Source organism: Salvelinus alpinus, chromosome 10 (genome assembly GCF_045679555.1).
Source record: "Salvelinus alpinus chromosome 10, SLU_Salpinus.1, whole genome shotgun sequence".
NCBI classification, from domain to species: domain Eukaryota; kingdom Metazoa; phylum Chordata; class Actinopteri; order Salmoniformes; family Salmonidae; genus Salvelinus; species Salvelinus alpinus.
Genome location: NC_092095.1, coordinates 32,479,830 through 32,497,342, shown reverse-complemented (window position 1 = coordinate 32,497,342; position 17,513 = coordinate 32,479,830). Strand labels below are relative to the sequence as shown.

At 44.8% G+C, this 17,513-nt stretch overlaps 2 protein-coding genes across 10 annotated transcripts in view; one reads left to right on the top strand and one right to left on the bottom strand.

The window, feature by feature from the left end:
- Nucleotides 1-5,077, top strand: part of LOC139531924 (SWI/SNF-related matrix-associated actin-dependent regulator of chromatin subfamily D member 3) — a 47,736-nt gene extending 42,659 nt beyond the window's left edge. For 6 of the 9 annotated variants that reach the window (XM_071328916.1, XM_071328912.1, XM_071328918.1 and 3 more), the window contains 5 exons: nucleotides 174-271; nucleotides 690-882; nucleotides 1,499-1,621; nucleotides 1,701-1,802; nucleotides 2,108-5,077. In XM_071328916.1, coding sequence (XP_071185017.1) covers nucleotides 174-271; nucleotides 690-882; nucleotides 1,499-1,621; nucleotides 1,701-1,802; nucleotides 2,108-2,161 — 570 coding nt within the window. In that variant the 3' untranslated portion in view covers nucleotides 2,162-5,077. The remainder of the gene's footprint in view (nucleotides 1-173; nucleotides 272-689; nucleotides 883-1,498; nucleotides 1,622-1,700; nucleotides 1,803-2,107) is intronic. The other 3 variants (XM_071328914.1, XM_071328919.1, XM_071328920.1) reach the window with 1 other exon arrangement.
- Nucleotides 5,078-6,362: 1,285 nt separating this feature from the next.
- On the bottom strand, nucleotides 6,363-17,511 carry LOC139531922 (chondroitin sulfate glucuronyltransferase-like). The gene is made up of 5 exons (XM_071328909.1): nucleotides 17,421-17,511; nucleotides 12,756-14,152; nucleotides 10,895-11,459; nucleotides 10,510-10,692; nucleotides 6,363-9,070 (listed from the first exon to the last, which is right to left on the bottom strand). The coding sequence occupies exons 2-5, from the start codon at nucleotides 13,130-13,132 to the stop codon at nucleotides 7,799-7,801; spliced, it is 2,397 nt and encodes a 798-aa protein (XP_071185010.1). The 5' UTR covers nucleotides 13,133-14,152; nucleotides 17,421-17,511; the 3' UTR covers nucleotides 6,363-7,798.
- Nucleotides 17,512-17,513: the final 2 nt, after the last annotated feature.

The following is a 17,513-nucleotide window of genomic DNA, read 5'->3' as shown; positions in this document are numbered from 1 at the left end:
TACGTCCCAAATGGCACCATATTCCCTATATGGTGCACTACCCCATAGGAGCCCTATGGACCCTGGCCAAAAGTAGTGCACTAAATAGGTACTATGGTGCCATTTGGGGGACACACATTTCCCCATCTCTGGTGCTAGGCCTTTATTCTGAGATGTTACGGTCTTCCTCTCAGATCTTTGACTGCCCGCGGCTCAAGTTCTCGGAGATCCCCCAGCGTCTCACCAACCTCCTCCTGCCCCCTGACCCCATCGTCATCAACCACGTCATCAGGTGAGCAGATCATACGTAACACCTACCTGACAAATTCCTGGTTTTAAGGGAGAATGCCTGGTCATAAAAGGCGACACGAAAAAGTATCAATTCTTTCAACAACAAAAAGTTGAAAGAGATACAGTATAAAAATCCAGCAGATAAATACATTTGAAATGCTATAAAATAAGAATGTGGGCACAGTGTTTCACAGGTAATGCCGTCCCAAAGGGCAGATAATACAATACAAATTTAAATTCTAGCCTGGGAGGCAAGAATACTGGTGAGATACAGAAAGACCACCAGCATTTTTGCCTCCCAACCTTTTCACTGGTCTTACCTGGTTAAATAAAAAATACAATAAAATGTGTATCACATTTCAAGTGCTGCCAACAACCTCAGAAGGTCTTCTCACCATCATCCCCCCTCCTTCCTACAGCGTGGACCCTAATGACCAGAAGAAGACAGCGTGCTATGACATCGACGTGGAGGTGGAGGACCCCCTGAAGGGCCAGATGAGCAGCTTCCTGCTCTCTACTGCCAACCAGCAGGAGATCGCCTCACTGGACAACAAGGTGGGACAACCACACAAGAAGGATAGCCAATCACAATTACCCAAGATGACCTTTAAGGTAGATTTACATTGCGGAGATGCGGGACGACTAAGTACCGTGAGTTATATGTGAATTAGAGTTCAGAGCAGTTTGACTCTGTTGGATACAGTTTTATCTGATTCTCCCGGAGAATCTTGTCGCCTGACATGCTATCACCAGGGTAGAGGCAATTCCATTTCAACACTGAAATTCCAATTCTCTTTAATACTTTTCAATGGGCCAAATTTGGGAATTGAATTTTGTTCATTTTCTGAATTGACTGGAATTGAATTCACCCCGACCCTTGCTAACACTTTTACGCACGCCGTGGGTAACCATTTATCGCACCGGTATAAATGGCAGTGTAGGGAAAAGCTGAGGTGTCGGGAGCGGGATTGTTGTTCCCGCATCTCCGCAATGTAAATCTATCTTTACACTGTGTGTGACACCAAGGTGTTGTGGCTTCGTGTTCCTGTGTGAAAAGCCTTGACACTGCCACCACCGTTTCTTACACAATCTGAATACAAATTCGGGGGGGGGAAACGCAGTGACTCAAAGAAATTTGTGTATTGAAATTGGAAAGTCATTGTCATATGCTTCGAGTAGATTTGTGTAAGCTGTCCTCTGACACCAGTGATCATTACAAACCCTTTAGATCCACGAAACCATTGAGTCCATCAACCAGTTAAAGATCCAGAGGGACTTTATGCTCAGCTTCTCCAGGGATCCTAAGGGCTACATCCAGGACTGGCTAAAGTCCCAGAGCAGAGACCTGAAGGTGAGGGCCACACACACACACACACACACACACACACACATATACGGTATGACTAACCATGCTCTCTGATTGGCTGCAGCTGATGACGGACGTGGTGGGGAACCCGGAGGAGGAGAGGAGGGCAGAGTTTTACCACGAGCCCTGGTCCCAGGAGGCCGTCAGTCGTTACTTCTACAGCAAGGTGAGGAGACACGTCAAACACTGCACCTTTAAAACCTTTTAACAACTACCACAACACAGCGTCCAAGTAGGAACACAAACTGGGAATTGAGGTCAGCGTGGAATAGTCATCTTTTAGCTTTGAAGCTGTGCCTGCTCTGTTACACTAGTCTTACCACAACTGTGTAACACAAGCAATCCAACTTTATTTAAATAACCCTTCTTACAAATTGATTGATACTGGGAATCGACCTCGGGTGTAGTGAGGCCCGGGTTGTTTCTGTGTGTGTGACGGTGATGGCATCCTTCCACTCTACCCTCTCACAGATCCAGCAGAGGAGACAGGAGTTGGAGCAGGCCTTGGCTGTGAGGAACACCTAAACGCCCTGTCAAGGACGTCTCTCTCTCTCTCTGCACTCTTCATCTGACCCCAGACCTGTGTTTTTGTGTGTTGTGTTTGTTTGTTTTTTTAATCGCTAGGGAACTGACCTCTGGCCCATCCCCCAATTGCATGTGTCCAAAAATAAAACGTCCCTCAATCTGTTCAGCTCTGACTGACCGAACATCTCTCTCTACACTCCTGCGACCACAGGCCTTCGGCGGACATTTTGTTCCTCAAGAGAACCCTAACACAGTGGGTTGCTTTTAATGTCAACCACTTAGAACCCACTAGCATGTCACTGTCTTTCCATAGAGACTAGAAGTCATTGTACCAGCTGCCTGCAGAACGATTACTGTTTTAGAGCCTTCTCATCTCAACCAGATTGACTTTTCTGCTGAGTCATAGTGGTCCACTGCGTCTCATTCGGATGAGCCCAAAGTGGTCGTTTGTAACCCAATGTTTCAAGTGTCTTGACTCACACACAGTGGATTGTGCCCATTGTTTTAGTGTATCATTAGTGGTATTGTTCATGTGAGCAATATGCTCCAAGTGTGCATGTGTGTTTTTGATGTGTGGAACCAAATTTACACTAGCAGAATGAAGATTACTGTTTGAAGTAATGGGTCGGGGGACTGGGCTAATTTCCCTTCTGAAGCCCAAATGTTGAGGTCTGTCATTTAAAAAATGAACTTGTTCAAGGAAGGCAGCTTCCATGAATGAGATTTCCCCCCATTATTAACTAATCAGGACACAATCGAAGATTAGTTTATTTTTTCCACCTTTCTACCGTAATTCCCTTAAACAATGTAACTGTAAAAGTAGATCTCTGTATAAGTGAATATATTCCATCAGATGAAGTTAAAAGGGACAAGGATGAATAAGACTCATATCAGTTGACCGTAGAAGATAGACGTTAACGTGAGGAGGTGACGGTAGGCACAAGGCAAAGTAATGTAGTAACACTTGGCGGCCATAGCGTGGCGCCTTAGAGCCAGGACAGCCTGCATGTTTTTACACAGACTAACTCTCTGTAACGCAGAGCACCCAGACAGACTTGTCCCCTGAAGGCACGTCTTGACCGCAGTAAATTACCGTGCAAAATGGATTAACGTTAGTGGTTAAATGTTTGTGTTGCTATTTTAGACATATGTATTCCAGGGGCTCATTGTCCTGTCATAATAACTGTACAAAAAGTCATGTTTGGGAACAGTATTAGCTACAGAACCCTCTCAGTGCTCAAATCAGTGTTTTTAATGTTAACAAAGGACACATTTTGGGATATGATGTGAGAGTAACCAACATTTCCTATGTTGAAGAATCATGGGGCGGGCAGTGAAAATGCAGCCTGACAAATGTTGGCCCGAAACTTTTAGTAATCCTTTTATTCGAAATGAATGGGGAAATAGGTCTTTGTTCATTGTATTTTTTAGTTAACATCTATTGTGAACTACCTGTCTCAAGTGGATCTGTCTGACAGTATTTTGTCCTTGAACGTTTTGACAGAGTCACCAAAGGTCTCGATGGAAGAGTATTAGAATGGTTCAAATGGACAATGAATAACGATTACCGTGATCTTGTCTAAACCCGATAAAGCTACGTTACCAGTTGAAATTGAACACGGGTGAATATGACAACGTTTTTAAAGGAAACCTCTGAATGTAAATCTGTTTGTTTTTCTTCAGGGATAGCACTGTTTGTGTCAGTGTGTTTGGTTTAGTGAAGGGCGGGACATGGGGTGGGAAGGATCGGGGTCCATACGTTTAAAGGTGTAGGACAGGGACGCTAGTGTCCCTCTGTGTACACTTGGGGGAAGGGTGTGGGGGATGGTTATTTTAGGCCCTTGAGTTTTAATAGGGCAGAACCACAAAATGTAATGCTGGGAGTGATGATACCTCCCTCTCTCCCCACCCACAGGGAACGCCCATCTCTTTAACTAACTTCCACAGCAACTCAGTTCTGTGCCCTTCCACAGTAGTTGTGTGCTTGTGATGGGAGAAGCCTTCTCAGAAATCCGTTTCTGATATGGAGTCAACACTGCTGTCTTCTGTAAGGTTCAGTCACATCAAAATTGTGTCCATGTTACATCTCTTTTGTGTCAACATTTTCTTCGACATAGCTGAGACCTAACTCAGCATAAACAACGAGGTTGGATTTCTTAAAGACCTATGCATGCTGCATGGACAGGTTTTATACATTTAAAACGGGACATGTAAATACTCTCACAAATGCATGGAAGTGGATCTGGAGAGCAATGGATTTGACACAATTTCCATGTTGAAGGGGCCTTTACTGAACATTTGCTAAAAACTTGCGGGCTACCCAACCAGCATAGATGTTATCTGCATAAGAGTTTTTGTTACTACAGGTTACGTGTATTTCAACCGCACCAAGCAAGGGAGCATAATCGTTGTTGTATTCAATTATGTGTCAATCAATACTTGTGTTTGACCCAGATTGGTCTTGTATGGTTGGCAGTCATGGAGCATTAACTGTAGGGCTCCCCTTTCTGGGCATTTTAGAAACTACAACTCACGGACGCCGGAAACCTTGTGTCATCTGACTATAGACTGTACCTAAACTGTGTTCTCCTCTCTCTCTCGCTCTCTGACTAAAAGCATTGATATTGGTCTACCCGAATGGATAGGTGGTAACCGCAGTTTCTGTGCATGACTTTGTGAGGAGTGCCCATGTTCCTCACAGCTCTCTTTCCACTGCTACACCGTTTTGTCTGTTGGTCACCACCATGGAGATATAGCTCTCACTTGTGCAAATGTGTTGGGTTACCCCATTCTACAAACAAACAAAAAACAAAGGAAGAAAAAAATAGAAAAATGAAATGATGAAACTACAGCTGTGACTCAGTGAGACAGCCTGGATGTAAATAAAGAAGCGCTTGCCAAAGTTTGTAAATGCCATGAGGTCTGCAATGTGTGGTTTATTGCTAAGTCAGGGGGATGGGCCTTATCCGAAGAACAAATGTTTAGATTTTTCATGCTGATCAATGGTCTAAATATGTCTCCTAGAAACATCAAATTGGAAAGACCAGAGGTGGACTTTGCTATATTTCATAGGTTTCAAATGAAATGGAATCCAGCTGCCCAGGGGGCTATATCTATCAATGTGTAGCTTAGTCTAAAAACACCTTCATACAGTACTGGGCCAAATAGTCTTTGGCTTTGGTGAGAGGTAGAACACTTACATTTTTGCCAATAAGCTGACTGATAAAAGTCAGAAGGGAGTAACACTTCTAGCAGTCCTCGCATGAGGAAGACGTCGTTTTGAGATGGCAGACAAGTGAGTTATTGTTGACCGTGTCTGAACAGGTGGCGTGCATGCAGTAATGCTAACCTACAACCTCAGCGCTAGCTAGCTACTGCAGAAAGAAACTCTTTCACCCCCCGCCAAACCCTGGCCTGACATTCATTTCGCCCCTCGGTGCAATCCTCTCCCCCCTGCCCAGAGAGGGAGGAGACCGAGAGACTGTCAAGTGACCTATTCAGTGCTCTGAACCCCCCCACCCACCACACTATGGAGAAACAGCTCCCCCCTCCCTCTCCCTGTTGGACTGTGGCCAGGTGGACAAAACCCACCCTGCTAGGGCATTCTGAATCTGCACTCCCTTCCATAAGACACATGTGTAGAGAATTCCATCCCAAATCCAGGGAGGCCCGGGTAGGGGTGGAGGTTTACTGACTTTAATGTGGGGAGGCATATTTCAGGCTTCAGTACAAACTGTACATTGCCTCAGGTCACAGCTATAGAGGCAACCAGGAAGAATACAGACTTCAGAGCTATATGATTGGAGGAATATCAACCACTAGAATCTACACCCTCTAATAGCTTGTCCTTGGCTCGCAAACCCTCAGTCCTGACTTGCAAAGCATGCATCACTATTATGTCATTATTGAGGCTGCAGTTCTCAAAGACAAGCCGTTTTTATTTTGTCTTCCTAATTGAGAACCCCACAGTAATGAAGCTGTGTTTCAAACAAACCTTGAACTGCACAAAAGATAAATGGCAAAGGAAATTGCTAGGTCTGCGATTCCACAATAACATAAGAAACGAGTCAGAATGCGACATCTGCCTTTAATAACCGTAGAAAAATAAAAAACAGACCATATGTCGAGGGAATGAATCAAACCACACTCTCTACAGGTTCGACATACTGAGCAAACTAAGTGTAAATTGAAAGACACATAAGACACTTAATTCTCTTTAATTCCAGTTTTAGCATCATAAATCAGCACAGTCATGAAGGAAGACATATAGCTCATGGCGATTTTCTCAAGGCAAAACAAAACATTGTAAACATCCGACATAGGGCTGGGCGAAATGACCAAAATATCTTATCACGATATTTCTGCATTTCCTGCACTCATTTGTTATCATTTACACTCTGTGCCACGTGGGGCTGCATGATATGGGCAAAAAATATAGTCCTAATTAATTGGTGAACTGTTGGAATCATGGAAATAGAATGATTATTCTAATGCTATTGTTGGAATATAGTGGACAGTACTTTGAATACATTGTTGTTTGACATGACAATGAATGAAAAAGCCAGGGAGGAATTATTGTGACATGGTAGGAACCAAAGTGTTGGTCAGTGTTTCCCAGTGGACCCTAATGTTACATTACATGTTTTCTCTTACTTCATGTAGTTATCTAGCACTAGCTAACATATTCATGCTTCTCCATCTCTGATTTAGAAGATACTTTTGCACAAACAACATGCTGAACTAGGCCTACACCAGTACTGGTATCAAGTTTTATTAGCTAGCTACGTTTTCTCTGTGTACATTTAGCTAGCTTGCTAGTTAGCTAACTAGCAATTAGCCCAAACACTATTTAGCGTCTCTCAAAAGACAAATTACTAGTTTGCAGACTGTAATATACATTAAATAATGTAATTATAGAACTTTTGTGGAATTATATTAAGAAGCAAAGTGGAAATCACTAACATCTGGTTACATCTGACCATGCAGACAAAGTGAACGGCACGGCATTGACAACCAACAGTGACGGGGGCAGGGATTGGCAGGGAAGCACATGGGGAAGTGGCATGCAGGAGGAGAGAGACAACTCAAGTAGCAAATGGAGTAAACTATAAAAACTGACATTACACGAGCCAGAGTGACGTATCACAAATACCGTTATAGAAGATAAAGTATAAACACAAACTGGTCCGTGCATCAATAACAGTACATAGTAAAATACGGTATACTGCCCAGCCCTAAATAGACATCAATGCTGTTCATTGTTCATTCATCACCTCCCAATAGAGCCTCCCCTTGGGCTACCATTGGTGTGAAAGCACAGAGTTCTGTCCGCCTGCACACACAGTTAGCAGGAATACACGTTGTAACATTGCTCCTCAGTCTTCGCAGGCCTAAGATTGCACATGGGTCCTTAGGGATCCGTCTGAAGATTAAGCATCCCATAACATGCCTTGTCTAAAAGTCGAGGCAGTGTGGTTGACGTTCATAATGTCATTAGATGGTAGACCTACAGTATGGTGCATTTCCACTGTCAGGCACTGCACCAGTGTTAGGCCCATAGATGTTGCCTTCTGAGGCCTGGTCCAGAAAAGTCTGGCGTGACACCAGTGCTGCAGTGGAAGAGCCCCACTAGACCACCTAGGTGCTGTTGGCCTGTTCCTGCTCAAACAGGGCCATGGCCAGGTGGGATCGCGAGGCCAGGCCCTCCAGGTTACTGAGCACACAGCGGTGGTAGATGTCCTCGCTGAAGCGCGGGTTGCACGCCCGCCGCACATACTTCTGCACTAGCGCTGGCTCCACCGCCCGGAACACGTGCAAGCCCGAGTAGCGCACAAAGATCTCGTACACGTCCATGCTCTCCAGCAGCTCATCGTTATCCAGGATGTCGGCGGCCATCTTGGTGCGCGCCGCCATATAGTCGGCGTTGTAGAAGCAGGCCTCCTCGAAGACGTGGCGGTCGAAGCGTCCATCGCGCAGTGCCTCGGCGGTGAAGGAGGAGGCGGCTGAGGGCTGCTGGTCGCGGTACACGATGGCCGGGCTGAATTCCTGGAAGTGGATGGGGAAGAACACCTGCCAGTTGCTGATAGCGTTCATGCGGCAGCGATTGAGGAAGTCGGCGTTGACCTCGGTCCACACCGAGGCCAGGAAGAAGAGCGTATCCACCGGGTGCTTCTTGGAGATGATGTCCATCAGCTTGACCTGCGACGGCACCTCCGTCTTGACGCTGATCCAGGGGATCTTCACGTCGCCGTAGCGTTTCTCCACCTCGCCAATCATGGCCTTGATGCCGGCGAACACGTCGGCCTGACTGATCCGTTGGGCGTCGAAGGGGTCATAGACGAACAGGAAGGTGAGCAGGACGTTGTCATGCGTGTCCAGAGTGTTCATCACGTACATGTCCAGGAAGTTGCTCACATAGTCCTGCTCGTGGGCCGTGACTGGCAGGATAACCTGCACCCGGGTGGCCTCCGTCACGTAGGGCATGGGGATGATCTCGATGGTGCTGAGAGGGCGGAGCAGGCTGACCCGCTTGGCGATGACCTGGTTGTGACCCTTCTGGGTGAAAGCCTCCAGGGCCAGGTCCAGCACGTACTCCATGCCCCGGGTGGGGTCGAAGCGCCGGTAGCCGTTGAGCAGATGCCGTTTCCTGAAGCGCAGCTGGGGCTGGTAGCGCTCGTTGAGGCGCTCCACGGCCGTCTCCAGCACGGCGCTCACGTCGGCCCGGTCTGCGCCACGCAGCTCACACTTGGGGGAGCTGTCGGGGCACGAGTAAATGTGCTCCTCTGTGAAGTACTCCCAGTTGATGACCTCGAAACGCGTTTTGGGCTTGAAAGGGGGGTTGACCCCGATGGGCCAGGTGGCCCCCGCCTTCCCCTCTGGGGTCAGCTCACTCAGGTTGTTGATCTGGACCTGGTCAAAAGACAAGAAGACACAACCATGATGAGACAACGTATCATAAGCATCTAATAAAATATTTTTTTCTTCAGTATTAGGATATTAATGAACAATGTAAAAGGTAGTCCTTTTAAGGCTTAACTTTAATGGTATGACTTACACCTTGGTCAGCGTCTCTCAAAGCTTATTATAAGGTTATTATAAACAATAGTGTACGAAACATTTTCCATGACAGACTGACTAGGTGAATCCAGGTGAAGCTATTATCCCTTACTGATGTCACTTGTTAATTCCACTTCAATCAATGTAGATGAAGGGGAGGAAACAGGTTAAAGAAGGATTTTGAAGCCTTGAGACAATTGAGACATGGATTGTGTATGTGTGCCATTCAGGGGGTGAATGGGCAAGACAAAATATTTAAGTGCTTTTGAACAGGGTATGGTAGTAGGTGCCAGGCGCACAGGTTTGAGTGTGTCATGAATTGCAACGCTGCTGGGTTTTTCACGCTCAATTCCCGCGTGTATCAAGAATGGTCCACCACCCAAAGAACATCCAGCCAACTTGACACAACTGTAGGAAGCATTGGAGTCAACATTGGCCAGCATCCCTGTGGAACGCTTTCGACACTTTGTAGAGTCCATGCCCCAACGAATTGATGCTGTTCTGAGGGCAAAAGTGGGGTTGGGGGGGTGCAACTGAATATTAGGAAGGTGATCCTAATATGTTGTATTTATGTATTGTGTGGGGTGTATGGTATTAGGGAATCATGTGAAGTCTGTTGTATATTGTAGGCTATTTTCTGTGGAGGACTTTGTGTGACTTGATACTTGTAAATCTGACTTTTCTTAATTGCCCCTGAGGGGATAAAGTTTTATTGAATTAAATTACAAAGTTGACACTTTTAAACTGACAGATTGTTTACAAAATGACGAATTTCACACATCACGTCCTGACAAAATGTTCAATCACTGTGGCTTCTTGACATATTGGATCAGACAATCAAATGGCTACCCAGACTATTTGCATTACCCCCCTAAGGTGCTGCTAACTCTATCTCAATTACCTCGACACAGGTCGCCCCGCACATTGACTCTGTACCGGTACCCCTGTATATAGCCCTGCTATTGTTATTTTACTGCTGCTCTTTAATTATTGGTTATTTTTATCTCTTACTTTCTTTTGGTATTTTCTTAAAACTGCGTTGTTGGTTAGGGGCTTGTAAGTAAGCATTTCACTGTAAGGTCTACATCTGTTGTATTCGGCGCGTGTGACAAATACAATTTGAGATAGGAATTTCTACCTAGGTGTAGAATTGTGGAAATTGGTGCGGTATGTACAAATATTTTACATTTGCACGCTGGACCAGTAAACCAGTCAAACCAACACCAGTGACAACCCATCAAATAGCCTGAAGCATAGAGAGAGCATATCTAATCCCATTAAACAACACCAACCTGCAGCTGCTGTATCTGTAGGTAGGTCCAGTCCAGTTCGATCTGGCTGAAGCGTTTGTGCAGGCGGTACATGAGGCTGGGTTCTGACACGGGGTGGACCGTGAAGGCATTCTTAAACTGGGCTCTGTCCTCTCGCTCTGGGTCTGCATTCTTCCCCAGCTCAAAGTAGCGATACGTCATCTCCTGTAGGTCACATGCAAACAGCGGGGAGGGAAATGTTAGCCATCTCGCAGGTGAGACAACTGATGGGTGTGGTCAAAGTACCTTAAATCATGATGACATATCAGCATTGGACTCATTGATGAAATAGACAGCTTATCATTGCAAACTCTATTGAACAACTCTATAAACATGTTTTATAACGATGTCTCAGCTGTGAGTTTACCTGGTGCACCTCTACACAGCTCAGGCCCAGGTAGTCGATGATGCAGCGGCCCAGCCACTCGTCAGGCCTGACGCTGAGGATGTCATTGCGGCAGGTGTCCAGGTGGGGCTGCAGGCGGGCCAGCAAGCTCCGGGAGAGCAGGTAGCCGTAACCCCCGTGGCAGTACCTGGCCCTCTCCTCCCCACCGATGAACTCCTCGGCCCGGCCCATGTAGAGGTCCTGACCGGCGCTGAGGTGGCCCACCAGCTCGGCTAGCCTCTCGGCCTGCATGTAGGTGTCGTCCTGGGCCAGGAAGAACCAGTCGTAATCCAAGCCGTAGTGCTGGTGCAAGTGGCGCACCGTCTCGTACATCAGCCACACGGGCCGGTCGTCGCCGTGGGCCACCACCGCCATGCCGTGGGGGACCTTGGGGCTGCGCAGGCCCGTGAAGAAGAAGGTGCGATGGAAGTGGTGGGCCACGGTGCGGTTCACCGCCACGGCCAGCGTGTTGAGGGTGGCCCGTGAGGTCAGCACACCCACCAGGAGGCGTTCTCGGATGCCCAGTTCAGTGTGGATGTAGCGCGTCCTGATCAGAGGAGAGTGGCGTTCAGAGGGACTTTCACTGTTTCAAATCAAACACTCAATACTGGGCGGAGCTGAGCGATTTATTTTATTACATAGATGGAATAAGGAACAGCCATATCTTACTGAGTATTATTTTTTAAACGCTCAACTCCATTACTATGCAATTACTTGTCTAATGCACTATGTAACAATAATATGTCATACATAGGTGTTACTACAATGCTATTAATTCTACAATAAATGTACTTGTTTTAAGTCAAATTGGATAAAAACAAAAAATGTCATGGTAAATATAAGTTGTGAATGCGCCTAGTGCCTTTTCTTGTCCAGATAGCTAGGTACTGGAAGAGAATGTCATTGAGTTCATTGTTGAACTCCAGAGTCTAGACTTAACTCTCACCATCTGCAAGAAGTAAGGATTTTAGGCTATGACCAAAGGAGATCATAGTCATATACAACAGGCATCACAATTCTTCAGTAAGGCTTTTCATAAAAGAAGACACGACAATGAAATTGGATCTTTCTGAGTCATTCTGTCCCATGACTGTACTTTGAAAACATTCTAAGATCATTAAAATGGTGGGCTCTTCAGACACTCCAGGCTAACTGGTTAATTACAGTAAATCCCGGCCAATAATCAGCTTTAAGAGGCGATTCGGAGAGACGCGAGACAGTAGGATTATCAAACCGTATGGGCTTTTTGAACAAATCTTTATAAAGCGGTGAAAGGTCAGCAGTGGTCTAATAGCATTGACCATGTATTTACCTTTTTTTGGGGACCATTTCATATAGGCTACATTTGTATAGCCTAAGAAATTATGTTCTCAGTTCCCTAAAAGTGTAGGGCCTACATATTCTACTGCGTATCCACCCTAGAGTGGTTTAGATCCAGTATGAAGTTAGAACAGCTTAAGCCTATTAAGTGGGTGAACAAACAACAAAAATCGCTGGGAATCAAACAGACAGTGGCCTACAAAGGCCTTCATTTTGGAACAAAGTGTGATGCATCTGTAGCGAGCATCATGATTTGCCTCATTTACATATCAATTAAGAATTTGGCAATGTGGGTGGGTTGCATAAGCGTTAGTTAGCAGGAAATACGACCCAAATGCCTCGCACTGGGGTGCATATTTTCTGAACACAGTTATAAAAGAGCATTTCAGAAAAGAGATCCAACAGCTCTGCATATATTTTTGAGACACATTGAAGCAGTGTCTTCCATTTGCAAACTGTCTCTGAAATCTAATGTTATGATAGGATGTGGTATTCCTCTGTGCATCCATCCCAAAATGCTCACCTGAGGACCTTCTTGTGTGGTTTGTTGGGGTCCTTGTGGTATGGTACAATGCGGGGCTGGAAGTCCTCATTCCCAGGACCACCTCTCTGGTCCTCTGGGGGGTCTCCCCTATTGCTGCCCAGGAAGAGACCCCCATTGCCCAGTTCATCTCCACACGAGTCATCTGTGTCTCCCTGGGTCCAGGAGACCATCAGCAGGCTCAGGCTACATCCTAAAGAGAGCCCCAGGATAAGGGGAAGAGCAGGCCTGAACACGGCCAGGAAGGAGGAGAGACGCATAGCCGAAGCGGTGGACTTGGGTGTTGTCAATAAAGTGTTATGTGACGTTCCTCTGAAGTTTTCTACATAATTATTTGCAGAATGCTGTTCCAAAACCATGTAATGACCCTTCTGGTGAAGTGCCAACCACTTTCAACTTTCAAGCTAGATTCAGTAAAGTATGATATACTTCTTTGGCACAATCCTGGCTGTGTTTTTACTGGTGACTATTGCACCATGGATTAGATAGCTTACTACATCCTTAACAGTGCCATTTGAAGATAAGGTCATTAGCTACAAGGCCATTACTAGAGAATAACTGGACAGTGGACAGACAGCTTTATTGACTGACACTCTTCAGCAGTCAATACCTACTGTACTAACAATGGGCTACTGTCCCATAATAAACGATCTAGCTAGTTAGTTAGCTAGCTAGCAGGCTAACCAATAACAAATTGCAATGGGCTTGCTATTACTTTCTTAATTAGCTAGCTAACTGACTGGCTAATAATGTCCTAATTAGTTACATACAGTGAAACTAGTGTAGTTAGCTAGCTAGTTCAAAACAAACCAGGGATTTACAACGTTGAATTCATATTTTAGATACCCTGACAAAACAACATCCAACATTCATGCATCAGTATCAGCTAACGGTGTTGGTCCTCCCTCCTTCGGTCTCTCCCCAAAACAAAGGATGTTCTCCTCTCAATTTTTGTTGATTCAGTCGCAATTATTGATGTTTTGTCTGTAGGTTGTCGGAGATCAATCACATTCCATGTCAGAGTTATGCACGGAAACACATTATGTCTTTTCGTCAAACGATGGCTAGCTACATTAGCCAGGTAGCTTACCATGTCGACCTTTTTTCCTCTACATCAGCAACTTCCTCAAAGTGAGTCATTCACCGCCTCCAAGAAAAGCATCACTGTCAAATCTTCATGAATTCATAAAAATAACTACTGGTCCGAGAGAAACCTTGTGGAAAGCGTGCGGTGCACTGGAATATGCATTTTGGTCTCATCTGCAAATCTTGCTTCTCATTCTGCATCCATCTGATGATGATGTGATTCAGTGCGCTCCACTGCTTCCCCAGCGTAATATTCTGGCAGACACGTCATCAGACGTCTGAAGAGGGGATCTCTGTGATGAGATGAAGGGCCCTTCAAGTTATACTTACTTCATCAATCAATACCAGACCAGGCAATATTTGGAATGCTTCATTCTATTGTATAAATGTTATTGCATTCAAGTTAATGCATGCATCCAGAACAGTTGTGAGAAAAACTTTAGGGGGAAACTAATCATACCAACCGGGCGGCAAGTGGCCTAGTGGTTACTGGCATTGGGCCAGTAACCGAAAGGTTGCTGGATCGAGTCCTTGAGCTGATATGTCGTTCTGCTCCTGAACAACGCAGTTAACCCCACTGCTCCCCGGTAGACAGTCATTGTAAATAAGAATTTGTTCTTAACTGACTTGCCTAGTTAAATAAAGGTTCAATTTTAAAATAGCAGTGAGCTTTTATGTGACACAACTTAATGTTTATAACTTTGATGACAGTCAGTAGTATACATTTTAGCCACAGAGCATCTGTTATCAGCTATAATGACAGGGTGTGCATAATGTTTGGTTCACAATTTAGAATGCTTTACTGCAATTACATTAGTTTGTAGTTAATTACATAGTAATTACCCAATTGAGGCGGGGTCAGCGCTAGCCCCGCTAGAAGGAAAGGCAGTGTATGTGATTCAAACCTAGTACATATACAGTGATTTGCATTGTGGCCTATAGAATGGGTGTAGTAAAAGGCCAGCAACACTCCGTATTATTCAGTTCCCCATGAAACACCATATATAGATTATGCATTTGCTATTAAACACAATAAAAATCGACATTGATCAAAATATAGTATATTTTGAATAAGTCACCTTGCGATGTTTTGAAATGCGGGCTTTTATTTTGAAGGTTTATTCAATAACATAGAACGTGACGTAATCGTTAGTGTCGCTAGCAGAATAGTATCAACTTGTTAAGTGACAGCAAGCCGGCCGAAACTCGTGTGACTGTCATCAAGGTAAGAAAGTCAGACACGGAAGAATAAAATATATTGTCGTGACTCGCACAGTTGGCGCGAAAAATAGACAGTTGAGTTGCTACAACGCGAGTTAGGCCAACCACGTTGCTGTTAGTTTGCGCAACTCTCTCAGTCAGTAGCGAGCTAGCTATATATGTTAGCTATTGATTGCAATTTCACATAGTTTTATGGTAGCCGATTAGTTAGCTAGATTCACCAGCTACCATGTCATAAGCAACCTAATAGCTTGCTGCGCTAGTGCAACCGGCTAGGCCATGCAAGCCACCACCATCAGTGCGTTTTTACGTGAACTGCGACATAGCGGATTAAACTCAAGGATTTACGATGGAGTTGTACCACGACTAATGTGGGCGGACTGGTGCTCGACGTCACTTAAAATACCATTGTTCTATGTAATTGCGGGTTGTCATTAGTTACCACAGCCACAAAGTCAAAATGGTCTATATCGTAGAAAATCATGAAAACTAGCTTTTTGGTATTATTAATATAAGGTTAGCAGTGTGGTTAAGGTTTAGAATCAGATTCAAGAAGATACATTTTATAAATAGGCGTTTAGCCATAATTGACGTTGTGGCTGTGGTAACTAGGGACGACTACTTGCGGGCTATTCTTTGGGTGCTGAAATCAGTAGTTATTTTTATAAAAACGTCATTTTATGTGACATCGGAGCTCCAGTCCGCCCACACTAGTCCCTTGTCAACTCCATCGTAAATCCGGGAGTTGAGTTTAGTCAGCTACTGCAACATGTGAGCTGCTGTAATAGAGCTCGCCAGCCTGTAGTCCTAAAAACCGGAAATGAGTTACCGCTGGTTCACTCAATTATTCCTATGGAAATAATACATTGGGGAAATAATAGGATTTGGGGATAAACTCCGAAAATAAACTCTGGGGTTAACACAGATTTAGGATATTTTATACGTTTTGTTCTATGAGATATCAGTCCTTTAACTGAAATCAAATTTATTTTCAACATGTTTTTTAAAATGTATTTTTAACATGACCTTTATCTCGTTCTGTTACTGGACGGCGAGCATAGGGAACGTTTCACAAGACAAGATGGAGATATTTTATTAGGATCACCATTAGCTGTTGCAAAACTAACAGCTACTCTTCCTGGGGTCCACACAAAACGTGACATAATACATAACATCAATAGACAAGAACAGCACTACATAAATGTAGGGAGCGTTGTCTCTCGTCATGGATCGCATTTATTTTGGGAGATTGTAAAATATGACCTTTTCATTCAAGACAGAAAAAAACGATTGTTTCAGTAGATAATAAAACATGTTTTGTTACTTTTTCTTCAACTTGTTTCTATAACATTCTAGTGTAACGACCCTGGGTTTATAAGCGCGGAAATCGACTCTGCCGCTTGAGCATGCTTTTGCGGCACAGTCGATAGCGCGCCGGACCTCGGGCTAGGAGGTCGAGGGTTCGAGACCTGCTCCCTGCTGTTTCATTACATTGGTGTCGGAAGTGATCGGACCTTGCATCCACGACAGTGCGTGTGCTTGGCCGGTGAGCGCGTTCCTGTAAGACGTAGAGTCGCAAGCTAGCGCGAGGACGCGCTCTTTGAAAGGAGGGAGTAGTGTAACGACCCTGGGTTTATAAGCGCGGAAATCGACTCTGCCGCTTGAGCATGCTTTTGCGGCACAGTCGATAGCACGCCGGACCTCGGGCTAGGAGGTCGAGGGTTCGAGACCTGCTCCCTGCCTGTTTCATTACACTAGCAAGTCAAGGTAGCTTACAGAGCAGCTAGCTCGCTAAGAGCTAGGCTGTTTGCTAGCGACCTCCTAATAATTGGAATAAAAAACGAACGTCAATTAACTAAAACGGTAGGCAACAGTCATATGCACAGTCTTAACAGGCAATGTGTATTTTTAACATATTAAAATAGTACTTATAGGAATGGATAATTGTTTACAAGTTGCTAACGTTAGCTATCCCATAAACTCATCGTCGGAAACGACATATTTTCATCATCAGTGGTTTGGTAACTTCTTCGACGGACTCTGGCCGGACGGAAGAAGACGCAGAGTTTGGAAAAATTCAAACGGAGTGGTTGTTTTTATTTAACTAGGCAAGTCAGTTAAGAACACATTCTTATTTACAATGACGGCCTTACCGGGGAATAGTGGGCTTTGTTCAGGTGCAGAACTACATATTTGTTTTTATCTTGTCAGCTCGGGGATTCGATCCAGCAACCTTTCGGTAACTGTCCCAATGCTCTAACCACTAAGCTACCAACTGTCCCTGGGAATTAAATGCATGCCTCCTAAATCTAAATAAAGGAACTCTAATTTCAACATCACCTCAACACATTGCTGCTATGTTTCTTGCCATTCACTAACGTCCACAGCTAAGTACTCGGCAGTACATTTCTGTTGCTCTCTTCTTGTTTTGGA